This window comes from Anolis sagrei, chromosome 3 (assembly GCF_037176765.1).
Source record: "Anolis sagrei isolate rAnoSag1 chromosome 3, rAnoSag1.mat, whole genome shotgun sequence".
Lineage (NCBI taxonomy): Eukaryota > Metazoa > Chordata > Lepidosauria > Squamata > Dactyloidae > Anolis > Anolis sagrei.
In genome coordinates, this window is record NC_090023.1 from 79852758 (window position 1) to 79872026 (window position 19269).

The 19269-nt window shown below is 41.1% G+C and overlaps 1 protein-coding gene across 4 annotated transcripts in view; it reads right to left on the reverse strand.

The window, feature by feature from the left end:
- Window positions 1–19269, reverse strand: part of SYTL5 (synaptotagmin like 5) — an 81625-nt gene that overhangs the window by 23804 nt on the left and 38552 nt on the right. For all 4 annotated transcript variants that reach the window (XM_060770160.2, XM_060770157.2, XM_060770158.2 and 1 more), the window contains 5 exons: window positions 12887–13002; window positions 10539–10677; window positions 5090–5200; window positions 3485–3641; window positions 1831–1960 (listed from right to left, as the gene is read on the reverse strand). In XM_060770160.2, the coding sequence (XP_060626143.2) occupies window positions 1831–1960; window positions 3485–3641; window positions 5090–5200; window positions 10539–10677; window positions 12887–13002 (653 nt within the window). The remainder of the gene's footprint in view (window positions 1–1830; window positions 1961–3484; window positions 3642–5089; window positions 5201–10538; window positions 10678–12886; window positions 13003–19269) is intronic.

Here is a 19269-nt window from a genome sequence, read left to right on the forward strand (position 1 = left end):
TAAAAGCATACTTCACAGAAATGAGTCCTCAACACTAGAATGGAATGTAGCCTACTATGATTACATTTAAAAAGGAAAACATGTTTATAACCCTAATCACAACAAAGACTATGGTGCTATCTAGCTATTTCAATAGAAATAAATATATAAAACTCAAGGACAAATTGACTAAAAATTCTTCATTCCAATGCCATATTCTGAGGTTACAATTAACAGATGTTTTAAGTATAGCTTAATGTTTGTTTTTATGTGTTATCAGAAAGAGATAGAAATTTCAATTTTGGGCATGCATCACTTACAGACAATGTTTCTCTCTAATTGAAAAGAGACATGTGCATACAGAAAATCCCATAAACACTTGGATATTGCTGTTAATGGCTACCAGGCTAACTTTGATTTATGGCAATACTATGAATGAGATACCTCAAAGTCACCCTTTCTTCAACATCCCAATTCAGATTCAGCACCATGACTTCTCTGATTGAGCTTGTCCATCTCTAATGAACTTTTCCTCTTTTCCTAGTACCTTCTACCTAACTAAGCATTATTCTGTTTCCTAGTAAGTCATGTCTTCTCATGATATGTCCAAAGTATAACAGTATCAGTTGAGTTATCTTGGATTCTAGGGTGAGTTCAAATTAAAGTTGCTCTAGGACCCATTTATTTATCTTTTTAGCAGTTTAAGGTATCCACAGAATGCTTTTCTAGCACAATTCAAATGAGTTGATTTTCTTCCCATTGGCTGTTCTTACTGCCTAGTCTCCACAACCGTACATAAAAAAATTGGAAATATGATGGAATAAACAATCCTAAATTTAGTATCCAATGATAAATATTGTACACTTTTTTCTAGCTCCCAATCAATTGGGCTTAATAATGTAAATGTTTTTGACTGACATGAGAAACCTACGAGCAGCACTGCTACCATCAGAATAGCTTTCAACACACAATCCCATCACCATGAAAAGGGAGTGCCAAGAGTAGGATTCCCTTGGGTTATTTGAAGGACCATTTCTCTCTTTATGAGCCTGTGAGGACACTAAGATAATCTGGGGAGGACGTCCTCACTGTTCCACTACCCACTCAAGTGTGTTTGGTGGAAACACGGGAGAGGGCCTTTTCCGTAGGTGCTCATAGACTCTGGAACTCTGTCCCAAGAAAGACCAGAATGGCCTTATCCCTGCTTGTCTTTCTCAAGCAGGTCAAGACGTCTTATTTATTTACCATATTTGTACTCCATTCTCAACCCTGAGAGAGGCCCAGAACAGCCTCACATATCAGCAGCAATTCAATGCCTTAAAATAACATACAACTGGTAATTGGTAAATGACATACATCTTTCTGTCATCAGGTATTTGGGCTGGGTGTGAGTGCGTGATGAGGAGCAGGCTGCTGAGAATGTTGCGGGTGGGATTTGGAGAGGGACATTTAACTTTTAACTGTAATTAAAAACTGGTTTTTTGTATTATAACTAATTTAATTTTTGTGTCCAAGACACAAATATTTATTTTTTAATTTTTTTGTATTCATAGGTATATGTATTTTTCTTGTGCCAATATCATACTATTAACTAGTATTCTTCAAAGCATGTATTGTTCTGCCTGTGTGTCTAGCAGTTTTCCTGAAATACCCATTACCAGTGTTAAAATTTGGAAATTTAGCTAGATTTTAAAAATTTTAATAGATTTTTTTAAAAAAATTATTGTGTTATACCATGTTATTGTTAGATGCCTTAAATCCCTATAGGGAGAAAAGTGGAATAAAAATAAATAAATAAACTCTACCGTCTGAAGAATCAGGGAGCACTCTTTAAGCTCAGACAACACTTACCTGATGATAGAGATGTTCTTGAAATGGCTATTGAAGGTGTTCGAGATACTTTCCCCTGATTCCTTTTTGCTAATTCTGCAGGAATACTCCCACTTCCAGACAAACATGTGCCATTTTCTAAACCAGGCTCCTGCCCAAAGACAAAGAATGAATGAATATAACACGTTATTAGATGCTTATGTGCACAAACTACATTTTTAATCTACCAAAACTATCCTACAATCATTTGATTTGTTTGCAATGCCATACTCAGCACCATGCTAATAACACAACTCATCCAAGCTTCCATCTGTTTCTTTACTTCTATATCTTCATAGAACAGTAGAATGTCACTGCCTAGACATATTAATAATTTTGATAAAATAATGCGATTGATTTGTAAATGTGAGCAATTTGTTATGTCCTAGATATCCTGCAGCAATATGGCAAAGAAACAAAACATTATATATGGTAATTGCCATATTTATGAAATTTCTCCCCATAATACAAGCACAGTTAAACATGAACATCTGTGGGAAGTCTGCAGGATTTGGGAGGCTGGAGGGAAAATTCCATCTGCAATTTTTTTTTGGTAAATGTGCTGTCTTTTCTAAGCTTTTATTATGTCTACTAACATGGAAACTAATGTCTCCACAACAATCAGAGCTCCAATCCTTAAAACAGGAATATTAAATTTTTATATCTGACGATACTTATCTTACTGAACAAAACGTGTTACAAATGCAAATTTACTCTAAATTGATTTTTCAAAAGGTTATTGGGGCCATAGCTAGCATAGAACTGCCCAGCCATGCGGCCAATAGTGACAGATCATTAATGGTTAGAACAGGAAGAACTGGTTTCAAGGCCTTGAGAACTCATGAAGCTCACTGATAGCCTCTCATCTTAAACAATTTACCAAGATAATGTTCCCTATTGTTCTATCCTGATGAAGAAGGGGCTTCTTACATTGGTGAATTTAAGACTAAACAACCATTTTCTCTAGGAAAAACTGTAAATATCAGAGTACACCATTGTGCTCGAGTGTAGGGGCCTAATTTTGGACCCTGGCTAGACAGCTAAAAATCTAATCTACTTACCCAGAAAAAAATGAAATAGGATAAAAGGACAGAAATTGACTGTAAATACACTTCCAGTTTCAAAAAACAAGGGATTTTTATTGTAAGAATCGCAAGGGAACACCTGAAAATTGCCTCTACAGAAGGAGGAATTAACCTGTTTTGGCCAGAAGAGGGACAGTCTGAAGCAATCAAGGGTTGTAAACACAACTGTTGGGGCCACATTTTGCTCATCATTGAGATATAAAAGTTTACTTGCTTTCTATGATCAGATAAGACCAGATTTGGAGCGCCACAAAACAGAAAACGTAACCCATCTTGAAATATTTGTTGTTGATGATGTGTTGCTTCAAGTCATTTCTGATTTATGGGGGCCCTAAGACAAACCTATCATGGGATTTTCTGTGGTTGAGAATGTGTGACTTATGCAAGGTCACCCAGGGAGTTTCCATGGCTGAGCCTGGAAACCTGGTCTTCAGAATTGTAGTCCAACACTTAACATATCACACTAGTTCTCTATGACTCTTATGTGATTAATTTCTGTTTTCTGAAGGCAATAAACCCTTAAAAGAACTGTTTTGCATTATTCAACTTACCATGCTGTAGTCCACAGTCATGCTGTGTGTACTCAATGCTGGTGACCTTGGACGAACTGGAGTAGAGGCATTGCTATGGTTTCTAGAACCCACTCCCCTTTTCAGGCTACCAGATATATCCTCCAGATCATTGCCATCTAGTGAAAGGATGCTGCCCCTAAAGAAACAATATCAAAAACACATCCTCTTAGTGCCACTCAGACACTATGGGGAAAAATAGTGGTACAATACCAAGTAAGCACATTATAGAAGTTGATTTTCCATTAGTTTTGAAACATACATTATCAACAAATATATAAGTAACAACAAGAAACTATCATCACTGACTATGCCAGCTAGAGTGAATGGAGGTTGCTATACAGCAATAGCCGAAGGCCATCTTTTTAGCCTATTCAGTTAGGTATTTCTGAAGTCAAGGAGAAACTGACATTGCAGCCTGACTTATGTGTACATACACATACTAATGCACAGGCAGACATGAGTTCTTAATTCTGATGGACTCTAAGTATGATTCACAATTGATAAAGATGTATGGCATACTAGGTGATATAGGAGGTGCTGCTGTTCTGACACATGCCCCTACAAGGCGTGCCATACTTATTCTGACTGTTTCTGCAGAATTCTCTAGGAACAGATGCCATTCTGGGCCACCTGAGGATTCAAAGGGCTGTTCAGCTGCTCCAGCTACCACCATCTGCCCACCCTTTTCCAAAGAGAAAAAATGTTCCATCTGCCTAGTTTGTCTCAGGCTAAATATTCCCAACCTGAACTGTTATCCAATCTAATGCAAATCTAGTCTGGATTTATTACAAGATTTCCAACAGCTATAATTTTTGCCACTTTGTTTTCATTCAGTTATTAATATGTCTGTATTTATGATCTGAAAATTAAGTGTGCTCAATAATTAAATTTCTAATAATTTTCCAACTAGTATCTTCACTTGAAAACACATCACCTCAATGTCTAAGTAGTTTTCTTTGTATTCTGGTAATTATTTTCATGCTAGATATGGAAGCTGAATGACACCTTTATTTGTTTCTCCTTTCATAACATATTCTAATTAACTGCTTTGAAGAGCCTTTCTAAAATAATGAAAGCTTATTGAAGTGGACATATTGCAGACAATGCCAGCTTACATTCTTTAACAAACTAAAGGTGAGAACAGAGATTATGTGAACTGTGTTGCTTGCATTCATACCAAATATGATTAAAAAAATAATCAGGTGGATTGCTCTGAGTTTTTTGGTCTGTATGGCCATGTTCCAGTAGCATTCTCTCCTGACATTTCACCTGCATCTATGGCAGACAAACTCGATGCCTGCCATAGATGCAGGCAAAATGTCAGAAGAGAAAGCTAATGGAATATGGCCATACAGCCCGAAAAAATTTACAACAACCCAGTGATTCTGGCCATGAAAGCCGTTGACTATCAGATGGATTTTGAAAAGGATCATGATGCTTAGAAAGTGATGTCATAAGCCATTCCTCTCAGTTGTAAGTCCAACAAAACTCTCTTGCACAGTCCCTATAGACTGCAGTCAGTCTTAGAAATGGGTGCAGAGACTCAATGAAGAAAATGAAGTTAAATGATTTCATTTTTCTTACCTCTCAGTACCATTCATACTTTGAGCATCAACATCTGAGCTGATGCTTCTTCCATCTTCTGCTTTCACATTTGCAACATCTCCCTTAGAAATTCCCTTGAAAACTTTTTTGCTGAACAAAGGTTGAAAGATAAACAATATGATGTAGACTCCTTAAATACAAAATTGACGAGATCCTTTTAACCTGTACTTTATTAATGGCGAGATCCACCAAGTATTCTCTAGGGCCCTGACACTGCCTGGGCCTTTTCATTTTCCTGAAGTAACATTTTTCATGGTAAAATGAGACAACGGTGCATGACTTTCAGAAACACTGTTCCATTTGTCACCCACATGACTAAGCTGTATTATGAAAGAAAATACCAGGAGACAAAGTTGGAACCCAAATGATTTAGGAATGTATGAGAACTGCTGAATCAGAGAATGAACACATCAAGGCATCAAGTTTCCAGTACAATCAAAGAGTTGGAAGAAACCTCATGGGCCATCCAGTCCAACCCCCTACTAAGAAGCAGGAAAACTGCATTCAAAGCACCCCTGACAGATGGCCATCCAGCCTCTGCTTAAAAGCCTCCAAAGAAGGAGCCTCCACCACACTCCAGAGCAGAGAGTTCCACTGCTGAACAGCTCTCACAGTCAGGAAGTTATTCCTAATGTTCAGATGGAATCTCCTTTCTTGTAGTTTGAAGCCACTGTGCCGCGTCCTAGTCTCCAGGGCAGCAGAAAACAAGCTTGCTCCCTCCTCCCTATGACTTCCTCGCACATATTTATACATAACTATCATGTCTCCTCTCAGTAGTAGCCACCCGCCTTTTACTCATAGAAACTTAACAAAAAATTAGCTCTCTGTCTCCTGATTCCCAGCAACTAATAGTCAGAGTACTTCAGAAAAAATATAACATGCCATTCATGTTCTTGCGACCCTGGAGAAGGTAGGTAGTGGTAGGCTCCATGGCAGCCCCCTTGGCCTTAAGGTCCTGCTGATTAATGCCAGATCCGTTAATGGTAAGACCGCGGCCATCCAGGACTTGATCACGGATGAGAGGGCGGATCTGGCATGCATCACCGAGACCTGGCTGGATGAGCTGGGGGGAGTAAATCTCACCCAGTTGTGTCCACCTGGTTTCGGAGTGCATCAGCAGGCCAGACAAGGGGGGCGGGGAGGAGGGGTCGCAGTGGTCTTCCGGCAATCCATCGCCGTGACCAGATGCGTTGTCCCGCAAGCTTCTGGGTTTGAATGTGTCCACTTGAAGGTGGGGAGCCGTGACAGTGTGGGGTTCCTGTTGGTGTATCGTCCACCCCGAGATCCAGCAGCTTCCCTGTCTGAGTTAGCGGAGGTGGTCTCTAATTCGGCTTTGCTCTCCCAGCACCTGGTGGTGCTGGGAGACTTTAACATCCACGCCGAGACCACTTTATCTGGCGCAGCTCAGGACTTTATGGCCACCATGACGGCCATAGGACTGTCACAGATAATATCCGGCCCCACGCATCAAGCTGGGCACACTCTCGACCTTGTCTTTGTGGCGGACGACGAATTGATCAGAGTGGAAGATCAAAACATCCTTCCAGTGTCATGGTCTGACCATCATCTGATCACATTTAGACTTACTGCGACCCTAAACCTCCGCAGGGGTGGAGGACAAATTAAGATGGTCCGCCCTAGGAGACTGATGGATCCGGATGGATTCCTGAGGAATCTTAGGGTTCTTCCTGCCTTGGAGCCTGGCGATTCTATCGACGCCTTGGTAACTCTCTATAACGGGGAGATGGCCAGGGCGTTAGATATGATCGCACCCGAACGCCCCATCTCGTTGCGTCGTGACAGGCCATCTCCTTGGTTCACCGAGGAGCTGGCTGTGATGAAGCACACGAGAAGGGGGCTAGAGCGCAAATGGAGGAAATCTCGAGATGTATCTGATCGAACACGGGCTAGAGCCTCTCTTAAGGCATACTCCGTGGCCATACGGGCGGCCAGGAAGTCATTCACGACCGCTCGTATAGCATCTGCAGCAAATAGATCATCGGAGCTGTTTCGGGTCGTGGGAGAACTCCTCCACCCACCTGCGGTGGAGGGGGTCCCTGACGACCCCGCAGCTCGGTGTCGCGATTTCGCACACCATTTTGCAGATAAAGTCGCCCAGATACGCCTCGAGCTCGACTCCAATTCCATCGCAGTGCCTGAAGAGGTGACGGAGGTACCTGCTTGTCCAATTTTGTGGGATTCTTTTAGGCTTGTTCTTCCTGAAACCGTAGAGGAGGTTCTTGGGGCTGTGAGGGCGACCACCTCACCTCTAGACCCATGCCCATCTTGGCTCATTAAATCAGCCAGGGAGGGGTTGGTTGACTGGTTTGTATTGATTGTCAATGCATCGTTGGAGCAAGGGATTTTTCCATCTGGTTTGAAACAGGCAGTGGTTCGTCCACTCCTCAAAAGAGCTTCCCTTGACTCCACGGTGCTGAATAACTACAGACCAGTCTCCAACCTCCCTTTCTTGGGTAAGGTGCTGGAGCGGGTGGTCGCCTCGCAGCTCCAGGGCTTCCTAGACGATACCAACTACCTAGATCAGGCACAGTCTGGTTTCAGGCCTGGCCATGGCACCGAGACAGCCTTGGTCGCCTTGGTGGATGACCTCCGCAGAGAGCTGGACAGGGGGAGTGTGACTCTGCTGGTTCTCTTGGACATCTCAGCGGCTTTCGATACCATCGATCATGGTATCCTTCTGGGTCGTCTCTCTGGGATGGGCCTTGGGGGCACGGTTCTGTCGTGGCTCCAGTCCTTCCTGGAGGGACGCACCCAGATGGTGAAGCTGGGAGACGCCTGCTCGGACCCCTGGCCTTTGACCTGTGGGGTCCCGCAAGGATCTATCTTGTCGCCCATGCTCTTCAACATCTACATGAAACCGCTGGGAGAGGTCATCCGGAGTTTTGGAGTTGGGTGCCATCTCTATGCGGATGACACACAACTCTACTACTCCTTTCCACCTAATTCCAAGGAGGCTTCTCGGGTGCTGGACGAGTGCCTGGCCGCTGTGTCGATCTGGATGAGGAAGAACAAGCTGAAGATCAATCCCGACAAGACAGAGGTCCTCCTGGTCGATCGTAAACCGGATCGGGGTATAGGGTGGCAACCTGTGTTGGACGGGGTTACACTCCCCCTGAAGCCACAGGTCCGCAGTTTGGGTGTCCTCTTGGATTCTTCGCTTACACTTGAGGCTCAGGTGTCGGCGGTATCCGGGAGGGCCTTTGCACAACTGAGACTTGTGCGCCAGCTGCGACCGTACCTTGTGAAGGCGGATCTGGCCGGGGTGGTCCACGCCTTGGTCACCTCTAGAATGGATTACTGCAATGCGCTCTACGTGGGGCTGCCCTTGAAGACGGCTCGGAAACTACAATTGGTCCAGCGGGCAGCAGCCAGGATGCTAACTGGAGCTCATTATCAAGAGAGGTCAACCCTCTTGTTCAAGGAGCTCCACTGGCTGCCATTTATTTTCCGAGCCCAATTCAAGGTGCAGGTGCTCACCTACAAAGCCCTGAACGGTTTGGGACCACCCTACCTGCGTGACCGCATTTCCATCTACGAACCCACACGCTCGCTCCGGTCATCTGGGGAGGCCCTGCTCGTTATCCCACCTACGTCGCAAGCGCGCTTGGTGGGGACGCGGGACAGGGCCTTCTCTGTGGCGGCCCCCCGACTCTGGAATGCCCTTCCAAAAGAGCTTCGTCAGGCCCCTACTCTGGCAGTTTTCAGAAGGAACCTAAAAACTTGGCTGTTCCGATGTGCCTTCGCAGATTAGGAATCCCCATCCCAAGTCCTAGATGCACTTTAGCACAACTAACATTGCTGCACACCACACTTTAATCCTACGTTCCTCCTGCCATCTCAGCACTTTTAACCCTGTACCCCATTGCGCTGGCCGAACCAGTTTTAATAGTGTCTTGATGTATTGTCATTGTGGTTATTTTGCTTAATTATTTGATTTGCTTTGTTTATCGCTGTGTTATGTTTTCTATTGTATTGTGTTTTGTGGCTTCGGCCCGTGTAAGCCGCATCGAGTCCTTTGGGAGATGCTAGCGGGGTACAAATAAAGTTAATAATAATAATAATAATAATAATAATAAATAAACTTAATCTCCAGAAATCGGTTCAAATAATGACTGTTATAACATCTTGTGACAGCAAAGTCAACCAAATAATTATATTAATGAGCACAATGTTTTGTTCTCCTGAGTATATTGCTAATCAGTTGGACTGGACAACCCCACAAAGTTCTAATATAAAGAGAATGAGGATCCTTTTTTAAAGAGCAAACAAACAATAATGGTATGTGCAGTGCATTTCTGTGGGTTTCACAGTTGTGATTTGGATTTTTGGAGAGCTTGTGCCTCCAGCCTTTACCTCCCAAAGTTGGGGCTTCCATGTGTACATTTACATGGCAGCCCTGTCCTCAGGAAGTGAGTAAAGGGGCTATTTGGGAGGTAGATGTGTCACATGTTTCTGTTCCTGCCTGATAGCTCCCTTTCTTTGCTTGGGTGAAATAGAGACTTGCCATACATAGACAAAAAAAGAAGTCAGCTCCATGTGCCACTCCACTTGCCCAGCAGATCTGATTCATCTTCCTGTGAATATCTGTTTTGCCTATGCAAAAGAAGGGAGGTATTGAGGGAAAGCAGAAAGACATGGCATACAGAAAGAGGAAGAGGAATTATATTTTCCAGGTAAGTGATGTTGCAGGCACACACAGGGCTAGTTCCTTCTATTCCATTTTGCCATGTGTTTCTGTTCCCCTCAATATCTCGCTTCTTTGGCCTGGGCGAAACAGATACTAGTGGCATATAGGAAGAGGGAGAAGATCCTGGACTCTTAGGGTAAATGAAGTGGCATGAGGAGTGGATCCTCCTCTTCTTGCCCAAGGGACTATTGTGGGTAGCCCTGCCTCCAGGGATCACAACAGTGGCATCCCATTTCCTCTCCCCAGGAGATATTCTTGGTTTTTCTACTTTCACTGGGGTAAATTGTGCCCATAACCTGTGGCAAATTGGAAGGGCAAATTGGAGGACCCAGTTTATTGTGTTGTGTTCATTAGCAAGAGCACAAAAACATTTTATTTGTAAGCTGAGCAAATTGACTAGGGAAGTAGTGAAGAATGAATAATTGTAAGCCCTAAAATGCTGTTGAGTCATTTATGAATCAGAATTTAATTCTGAATCATAATTTTAAAATCCTCAAAATATAAGTAAATTTATTTGTGACTCCTTAGGAGAATAAGAGCACAATAGTTACATTTTTTTGTACTTACACATATTACAGCTATGCTTGTAGAACACAATCTTCAGTAACAATAAAAGCATCTGGCTTCTTCAAGTGATTGACTATGTTTTAAGGTCAAGTGATTGATTATGTTTGAGTCACGAATAGATATCCATTACATATTATTAAAAAGATACCTTACCCTATTTTCCTGGGCCCACCGAGGACTACTTTTGTCCCGCTGGACAAGGAAGATAACACATCTTGCTTTGAGGTGTTTTCTGAGCTCCCTGGTAATTCATCTTTAGTTTTCCTCCCCTCTGTCTGTTCAGAGGAAGCACCTTAGAAAGAAAAGAGGCACTTTTAAAAATGAATTCGAATACATAATTATCAGATAATTCAATGTTAAGCCAACTGCCTCCATTCCATCATGAGCAGTCACTAGAGCACAACTGTTCAAGGATGCCCAACTATGTAGAAGTGAAGTGCTTTACAATTCACCAGCCACCATGACACTTCTTTGTTAAGGTATTTATTTATATCTCACCAAGATGTATAAGCCACTGTAAACAACTTTGCAGAAGCATACAAAAAGCTTGGTCTCTCACTGAATATCAAGAAAACAAAAATACTCTTCCAGCAGGCATCAGCCAATTCCTCTTGATGCCAGAAATACAGTTTAATGCTGTAATATTAGAAAATGTTGACTATTTCAGCCACCTCTCTGCAAAACTCAACATCGACACTGAAATACAACACCATCTGAGCTCTGCAGGTGAACTGTTTTAATGTATTTTTCCAAGTGAAGCAGAGAGTGTTTGAGGATTGGGACATTTATAGGGATACCAAGATGCTTGTTTATAAAGCTATTGTCCTCCCAGCTCTGTTATATTCCTGCAAAACGTGGACCATCTACAGACATCACACTCAACGCCTGGAACGATACCATCAGTGTTGCCTTTGAAAAATCCAGTAAATCTCTTGGGAAGACAGGCCAACAAATGTCAGCATTCTAGAAGCAAAGACCACCAGCATTTAAGTGATCATCCTTTGCCATCAACTTCACAGGACTAGCCACATTGTTGGAATGCCCAATCGCCACCTCCCAAAGCAGTTACTCTATTCTCAACTCAAGAACAGAAAATGGAATGTTGGTGGACAGGAAAAAAGATTTAAAGATGGCTTAAAGCTAACCTTAAAAACTGTGCCATAGACACAGAGAATTGGGAAGCCCTGTCCCTCAAGCGTTCTAACTGAAGATCAGCTGTGACCAACAGTGCTGTGGTATTTGAAGAGGCATGAATGAAGGGAGAAAGGGAGAAACATGTCAAGAGGAAGGCATGTCAAGCCAACCCTGACCGGGACCGCCTTCTATCTGGAAACTGATGTCCTCACTGCAGAAGAACATGCGGATCAAGAATGGGTCTCCTATGGGTCTACAGCCACCTATGGACCCACCACCAAGACCTTACACTTGGAAGACAATCATACTCAAACACAAGGGATCGCCGATGATGACGATATCCCACCATTATAAGGAAAATGCCTGAAACTGCTAGCATGAGCAGCACTATAAAGGGAAGAGATAATAAAGGCAAGGATTAAAGCAAAGCTATCCTCAATAAAACTTCAAATAAGAAATACAAGCAAGAAACACATATGCTTAAAACAAAACGAACAAACAAGGTCTGTCACAATATAATGCTGGTAACAGGATGGGGGCAGATGAACAGATTAAAGAGATGAGGAGTGTTCAGGCCATCAGATGTTGGACTATAACACCTTTTAGCATCAGATTATAATGATGGCCAGGGGAGCTTTTGCACAATTAAAACTTGTGCTCCAGCTGTGCCCGTATCTTGGGAGGTCAGACTTGGCCACGGTGGTCCACCCTCTGCTTACATCCCAAATAGATTACTGCAATGCACTCTACGTGGGGCTACCTCTGAAGACTGCTTGGAAGCTCCAGGCAGTCCAATGATCGGCAGCCGTGTTGCTTACTGGAGCAGGGCTGCAAAGGACTGTTTAGGAAGATGATTGAACTGGTGAACTGTTTTAATGTATATTTATAACTCTCTTAATTTGTGCTAATTGTATTTTATGCTGTTTTATTTTCTGTTGGCATTGAATAGTGCCTGTTGGTAGCCGTTCCGAGTCCCTCTTCAGAGTTTGAGAAGGATGGGATATAAATATTCCAAATAAATAAATAAATAAATAAATAAATAAATAAATAAATATAAATAAATAAATAATGGTGAGCAATATAATGAGTTGAAATTCAACATCATCTAGACTCACACTACTCTGACATCTGCAGTCTTTTCATCTGCTTCCAACCTGATGAAGTAATATTCAATGCTGTAGGGCTGCTGAAGCTAACAGGTGTTGTCCTGGCTAGTTCCATAGACAAGAGATCATTTGGTAGCCAACAAAGAGGATTTTAAAAATTCTATAATGGTTGAATCTTTGTAAAATGAAAAAAATGTGAAAACAGCAAGGCTATAGACACATATAGGAAAAGCATATTCTTCTTATCCTTGTTATTTTTACCTGGGAGTTTGCGCAGGAGGGACCGTCTAACAACATCTGTTCCAAGTAGCTTGGACTGCTTGAAACGCTTTGATCTCTCTTCAAAAAACCATTCTCCTGTTACTATCCTAAGATGCCTGCGTGAAAGAAATAAAGCTAAAGTGGTGCAAACTGATATAATCAACAGGAGCTAGTTACGTATTTGGTTTCCCTATCTGCTCAAGAAATCTAAATGTCTTTAGCAAAAATTAAAAGATAAGGCAAATATAAAAGCACAATTATATTACTACATGACAATTATCTGTTTTATTAGAAATGAGGCAATCACAATTTCATTAGCATTTTGTTTGCAAATCTTAATAAAGAAAAATTTTGCAACTACATGCAACTTGGGAGCAAAATTCTGAGAAAGGATAAGCGTGCTTTGAATGCGATTTTCATGCTTCTTGGCAGAGGGTTAGACTGGACGGCCCACAAAGTCTCTTCCAACTCAATGATTCTAGGAGAAGAACCCTTTCTAATACCTGTTGTTATCTGTTTCACATTAAATCCTTCTAAGCAGTTCCACAGAGACCCAGCATGGTATCATGCTTTGACCATTGAAGTACAACTCCAGAGACTAGCATTTAAATCTCGCTCAGCCAGGGAACCCCACTGGGTGACCTCGGGAAAAATGCTGAGAAATCCCCATAATAGGTTCACCTTAACATTGAAGTCAGTCAAAAAAATTTGAAGGTACATAACAATTCCACAGTCTCACCCCTGCTTCTTTCACCAAAGTCAAAGAAAGAAAATGAGAAAACAAGGAGACATCCATTTTAAACTTTCCTTAATATATAGCACTTGGTATCTCAAAGTTAGTTGAATATCACGAATCATCTCATACATGCAACCATATATGAGCAGTGAAAGCTTTTCTCCATCTTGTGACCTTTACATGTGAAGTGATCTGTTCTCCATCTCCCAACCATTGGCTCGCCACCTCTTCACGACTTTTGCCTCCATTAATAGTTCCTCACCCTAAACTGAGCTCATACAATAAGTCAGAGGATAAATTCAAGGCAAACTGAGAAAAATCCTTAATTTCTAGATCACAGGTGAGTGCCCTGTGGGCTTTGTGAGATCCCCATGCCCCTTTTTACAGCCTCACATGCTCTCTACAAGTGACATGACAGTTTGATGCCAAACATTACAATCAATGAGAATCTACACTGTAGTCATTGTCAGCCAATGTCATAATCAGTTTAGTTCCTTTTCTAGCAATACCAATAATCCATATCATGCTAAAGTCAATTTAAGTACATGTAAAGTTCATTTATACAGAAATATACATTTAATAACCAAATATCCATGTGGAGTTCTGTTAATAATGAGTGGGAGGATTTTTACAGACTAAATGAGGTATTATTTTTAATTACTTTATATTACAATCTTACATATAGTAAGCTATTGCTATGTAGTTTTAAACTGGACAGCTTTTTTTAAGAAACAGAAAATAAGCACAGCCCTCAGTCACTTAGTCAAGCTGAAAATATCCCTCCCCCCCCCCCCCGTTGGATAGGTGTTGCCTGCCCTGCTTTACTGTGTGCTTGGGGGGGGGGGGGGGGGGTCCAGAGCTGGGACCACTCACATTGCCAGCCTTGCCTGAGAACATTCTTGTTCTATCTCTGCAAGTTGGAGCCAAATAACATCAGCTCAAATCAAAGAAAAGAAAACCAGAAGTTCAGGAGGATAAAGTGTCACTACTCCTTGGAAAGAGCACAGAAACAGAATATACAAATTGGTCCTTTTGAATCCAAGTGTGCCATGGCATTCTGCATATTCTTCTTGAACTCTAAGCACTTTCTAGTCCCCTCATCCATTTATTTATTTTTTATTTTACATTTGGTAAAAAAACATAGTTCATAAATGTGTGTAAATATGCATGTTTTTCAGTTTTAGCACTGGGGAATGTTCTAAAAATACCCTTTGATAGTAAAGTTAAAGGTTTCCCCTGCCATTAAGTCTAGTCTTGTTTGACTCTGGGTGGTAGTGCTCATCTCCATTTCTAAGTTGAAGAGCCAGCGTTGTCCGTAGAAATTTCCAAGGTCATGTGGCCAGCATAACTGAATGGAGCGCCCCTTCCTGCCAAGGCAGGATAACAAATGTTTATATTAGAAACCTGACAAATTTTCCCAACAAGAGAATTTATTAGAACTATTAACCTCTAGGATGTTTATTTGTTTGTTTGTTTGTTCTGGAACTCAACAGGATTTGCAGCCCAACTATATAACAAGCAAAGAGACTGGGGCCATGCTTCTGTTTCATTCCGAGTAGGAGGTATTTTTCAAGAATTGTGTGATTGTCAGTTTTTACTAACAAGCATCACACAAACTGGAGTTTGTGTTGATTCTTTCTCCTGTTTTTGAATACAATGCTAAATGGATTTTGCCTTCAGGGCAAGACACTGTATTCACCAACTTCACAACGCAAAGAAATCCAAACCTTTGACAAAAAATAGCATTTTATTTCTACACAACTTTCCCAAGGTTAATTCTCAACCACATTTCCTTTAGTAGTTCATTATCCTGAAAAACATATCAATGATACCTTTGGCCAATACTGGCTGCTTTTAGTTATTCTTTTATAAACACATTAATGGAAAGCTAGTTGTTCTACATTAATAGTATATTGGGGTGGGAAGCATTCTTACTGGTGATACTTATTCCAGAAGGGAGCATTGACACAGCACTCACCTGACCCCTTACCATTTGTGCTATATATCCTACAATGTTCCAGCCAGGTCATTGACTGAAGTGACTTAACGTACCAAAAAAGTGATCTGGCGTAAAGTGCCAACAGTAGACTGATGACATCCAGTCCCACCTTTCTGTTTTGTAAAGCTAAGGAAGTTCCGAACCTGTAATGCATAATATATGATGTATGGTATGAATGGAATTGTTCGAAAGATTTGTGGTTGGGGTCTATATAGTCTAGAGATACATTATCAGAGACAATTTATTTATTTAAAACTTTTGTATCCTGATCTTCTCTACTTCTGTAGAGGGACTACAATGGTTCTTTTAAGTTATGGAAATGTTTATAAGGATTCCTACATTAAGAAGGAAGTCAACACAAGGCTCCTTGTGTTTACCATCACCAATTAAGGAGAATCAATATCTGCCAGGAACTAAGATGTAGCCAGGATGTTTCAGGCTGGAAAAACATCTATTATTCATTTACAATTCTGGAACATCAGCAAGAATTATTGATATATGAGAGACCTTATTACAACCCAAAAATTGTAACAGACAGCTGTGCTATTCACCCACCATGCTCTATTGAAAGAGATGGTGTACCTTTGGAGAGTGTCAGATCTGCTATGGGGGAGTAGGATTCTGGACACTTGCCTCCTTTTCTCAAGGGAAGAGAAAGGAGTGCAATTTTGGAGTCTTGGGGAAAGAGGATGCATTTTGGCGTTTTAGAAGTTTTGGAAGTATTGGAAAAGCAGCAGATTTGCAGGGAAGCAATCTGGCCTAAGAGGTGTTCTTCTCCAAAGAGGGAGAAAGGATATGGTAATACTGAATGTGTTATATACTGACTGTTTTAACTGTGATAATTGTTGATTGCTGGTTTTATACATATGTGTATTCTATGTAGGCATCGAATTGTGCCTTTTTGTAAGCCGCCCTGAGTCCCCCCTCGGGGGTTGAGAAGGGCGGGGTAAAAGTACCCAAAATAAATAAATAATAAATAATATTTGGATGCATGAGGATGAATGAATGTGCGTATGTAATGTGAACGCTGAGTGAAAATGTTTGTTTGTCAGCCAATGTAACTGTAAGTTGTTTGTGAATTCAATGTAGTTACATAGAATCTGTATTTCTGTATGCCTAAATGTTATTCTGTAAAAGTTCTGGTACCTTTTCTCTTACTAGAAAATTGCAATAAAAAGAACCTATGCTTTAAAGTTATTGAAAAGTTATTCATAACAAACCCAGTCTTTGAATTTGATAATGAGCTATACTAGAGCCAGTAAATTCAAATTCAATTCTGAAAAGATGGAGTACATGGATGCTCGAGTTTAAGTATATGTCAGAGAAGATGATATTTGATCTGTTCTGTGAGTTTTGGGTGAACGATAAAATGAAACATAATCTCTGTGCTCATCCCTCCCTTTGGACTTAAATTTATGGTTAAATTGTGCTCTAAATAAATCACTAGATATAACTATATAAAATGTCTAGCCAACCCTCCTGGCTCTGCTCACCAGCACAGAAATTGCAATTTCATGCTGTGATATATTTGGCATGCCGCCAGCATCACATTTGATAAAGTCTGGAAAAACTGTATAAAGAACATAACTTAAAGGACTTCCTCACCTCCCAAATATAACAGCTTAACACCACAGAGTGGTGAATTCCTTTGACTGTGACAAATCGGTTTACAGGAAGTGAATGTGATATACATTTGCCTTCTGAATCATCATTAATCCTTCTTAAGCTGCTGCCTAAACCCAAATGCACATCTTTCTTATTGAATGTGGCAAGTGTCTGCTATAATTAGTGCAGTCTACTAAATAGAAAGACATTTCAGAAGATTAACAGCCAAAGTTTTAATTTGTTTTCATACAAAAGAAAACTTGTTAGCTGCTTCTTTAAAATGTTGATGCTTAGACAAGAAGTCAACAAATAAACCTTATTCTGTAGTTCAGTATTTTCTGGAAATCCTGGAAATGTTTAAATTACTATGACACAAAATTATTTCACTGCATGCATCTGATAAAACAGACTTATGGTAAGTCTACAAAAGCTTATACTACCAACTTATGCTACCAGCTTTCTCTAAATTAAGTGCTACAAGATTCATTTGCATACTGATTTGGATTAACATGGCTGTGTCTTTGAATTATATCCCTGTGATAATCAATTATATAAAATTCTGGAGCACATAGTTCTCTAACATTCTGTTGACTGTCTATTAAGCAGATCCTACATAGTGTTACTTAGGGCAGTTCCTCAACGAGTGCTTCTACACTGCGGAATCAACACAATCTGACACACTTTAACTGCTCCGGTTCATTGTTATGGAATTATGGGAGCTGTCATTTTACAAGGATTTTTAGCCTTCTCTGCAAAGGAGCACAGGTGACTCAGCAGACTACAGCTGCCATGATTCCATTGCAATGAGTCAGAGCTGTTAAAATGGTGTCAAACTGCATGAATTCTACAGTGCAGATGCACCCAATAAGAAAACTAAACAACTAAATAGTGAGCCCTGCTCACTATTTAAGAAAAGTCATTCTCTAGAAACATTTTCAGCTTGAGAACCCTTTTTGCCAAAGAAAATTTGATGTGACATAAAATAGGTATAAATAAAACGTTTTGGGAAAACATTGAATGGTTAAATCTGTGACTATGGAGGACCAATTGTATCACAGCAATAACAATTAGTGTTCTGTCGCGCACTGGGTCTGAACAAATTGTCTTTATTCTATAGGGCGTATACTTTAACTCAGTGGGAAGCCGGGATGCCTCAAAGAGAGATTTTTAGGGATTTCCTGAAGTGATGGTCTTTGGAGTCTTTAATGGTACAACAAAGTCTTTATTAAGGAACAAATAACAAATCTTCAAACAACACTTCAAGGCTTTCTTATTCTAGTCTTTAAGAGACTGGCACTGACTTGGATTAACTGTACTATCTCAGCATGAGGAAGAACCCTTTATAATCTCTCCCAGGCTGTCGATCATCTGTCTACCAATCCCAAATGCATCTGGACATCGAGTAAACCTACCAGCCAAGGCTTGAAAATATTTCAACTGGAATTCAGTGGTTCTGTAATGCTGTCCTGTGGGAACTTCAGGGCTGTTTTCCCCTCTGGTGCTGTGAGGCTGAGAGGCTGTGAGCTCTCAGCCAGAGCCTTTGGGATCTTTTCCTTCTGTTTCTATTTCCCTGGATAATCCCCGGATGATCCCCGGATGAGTCTGAGGAATGAAGCTTTTCCTACGGGATGAGCTGTCTGCGTCCTATAGACTAGCTTCCTTGTGTGTAACTGTCTAAAAATGGCTCCCTTCTCTTCTGAAAACCCAAAAGGGAGCGTAACTAAGGAACCTAATGATGATGGACAGGCGGCCTGCCCTATAACTGCAAACTTTAACAGGAAGCCACCCTTCTGCAAAATCCCAAGCCTTGGGCTGTAAGCAAACACTTAATACAAGGCAAATAAAGTGGGAGCTTCTGGTACAGCTGTACCAGCACAATTAGAGCATGTCTAACTTCCAAGGACATAACATCAAACCCATTAAGTAAAATACAGTGACCTTCAATATCTGCTGAGTCTTGATTCCAGGTCCCACAGTGGATGCTCAAATACCATGATATACAAGGGTGTGGTGAAATCATGTCCCTTATATACAAAGGCAAGT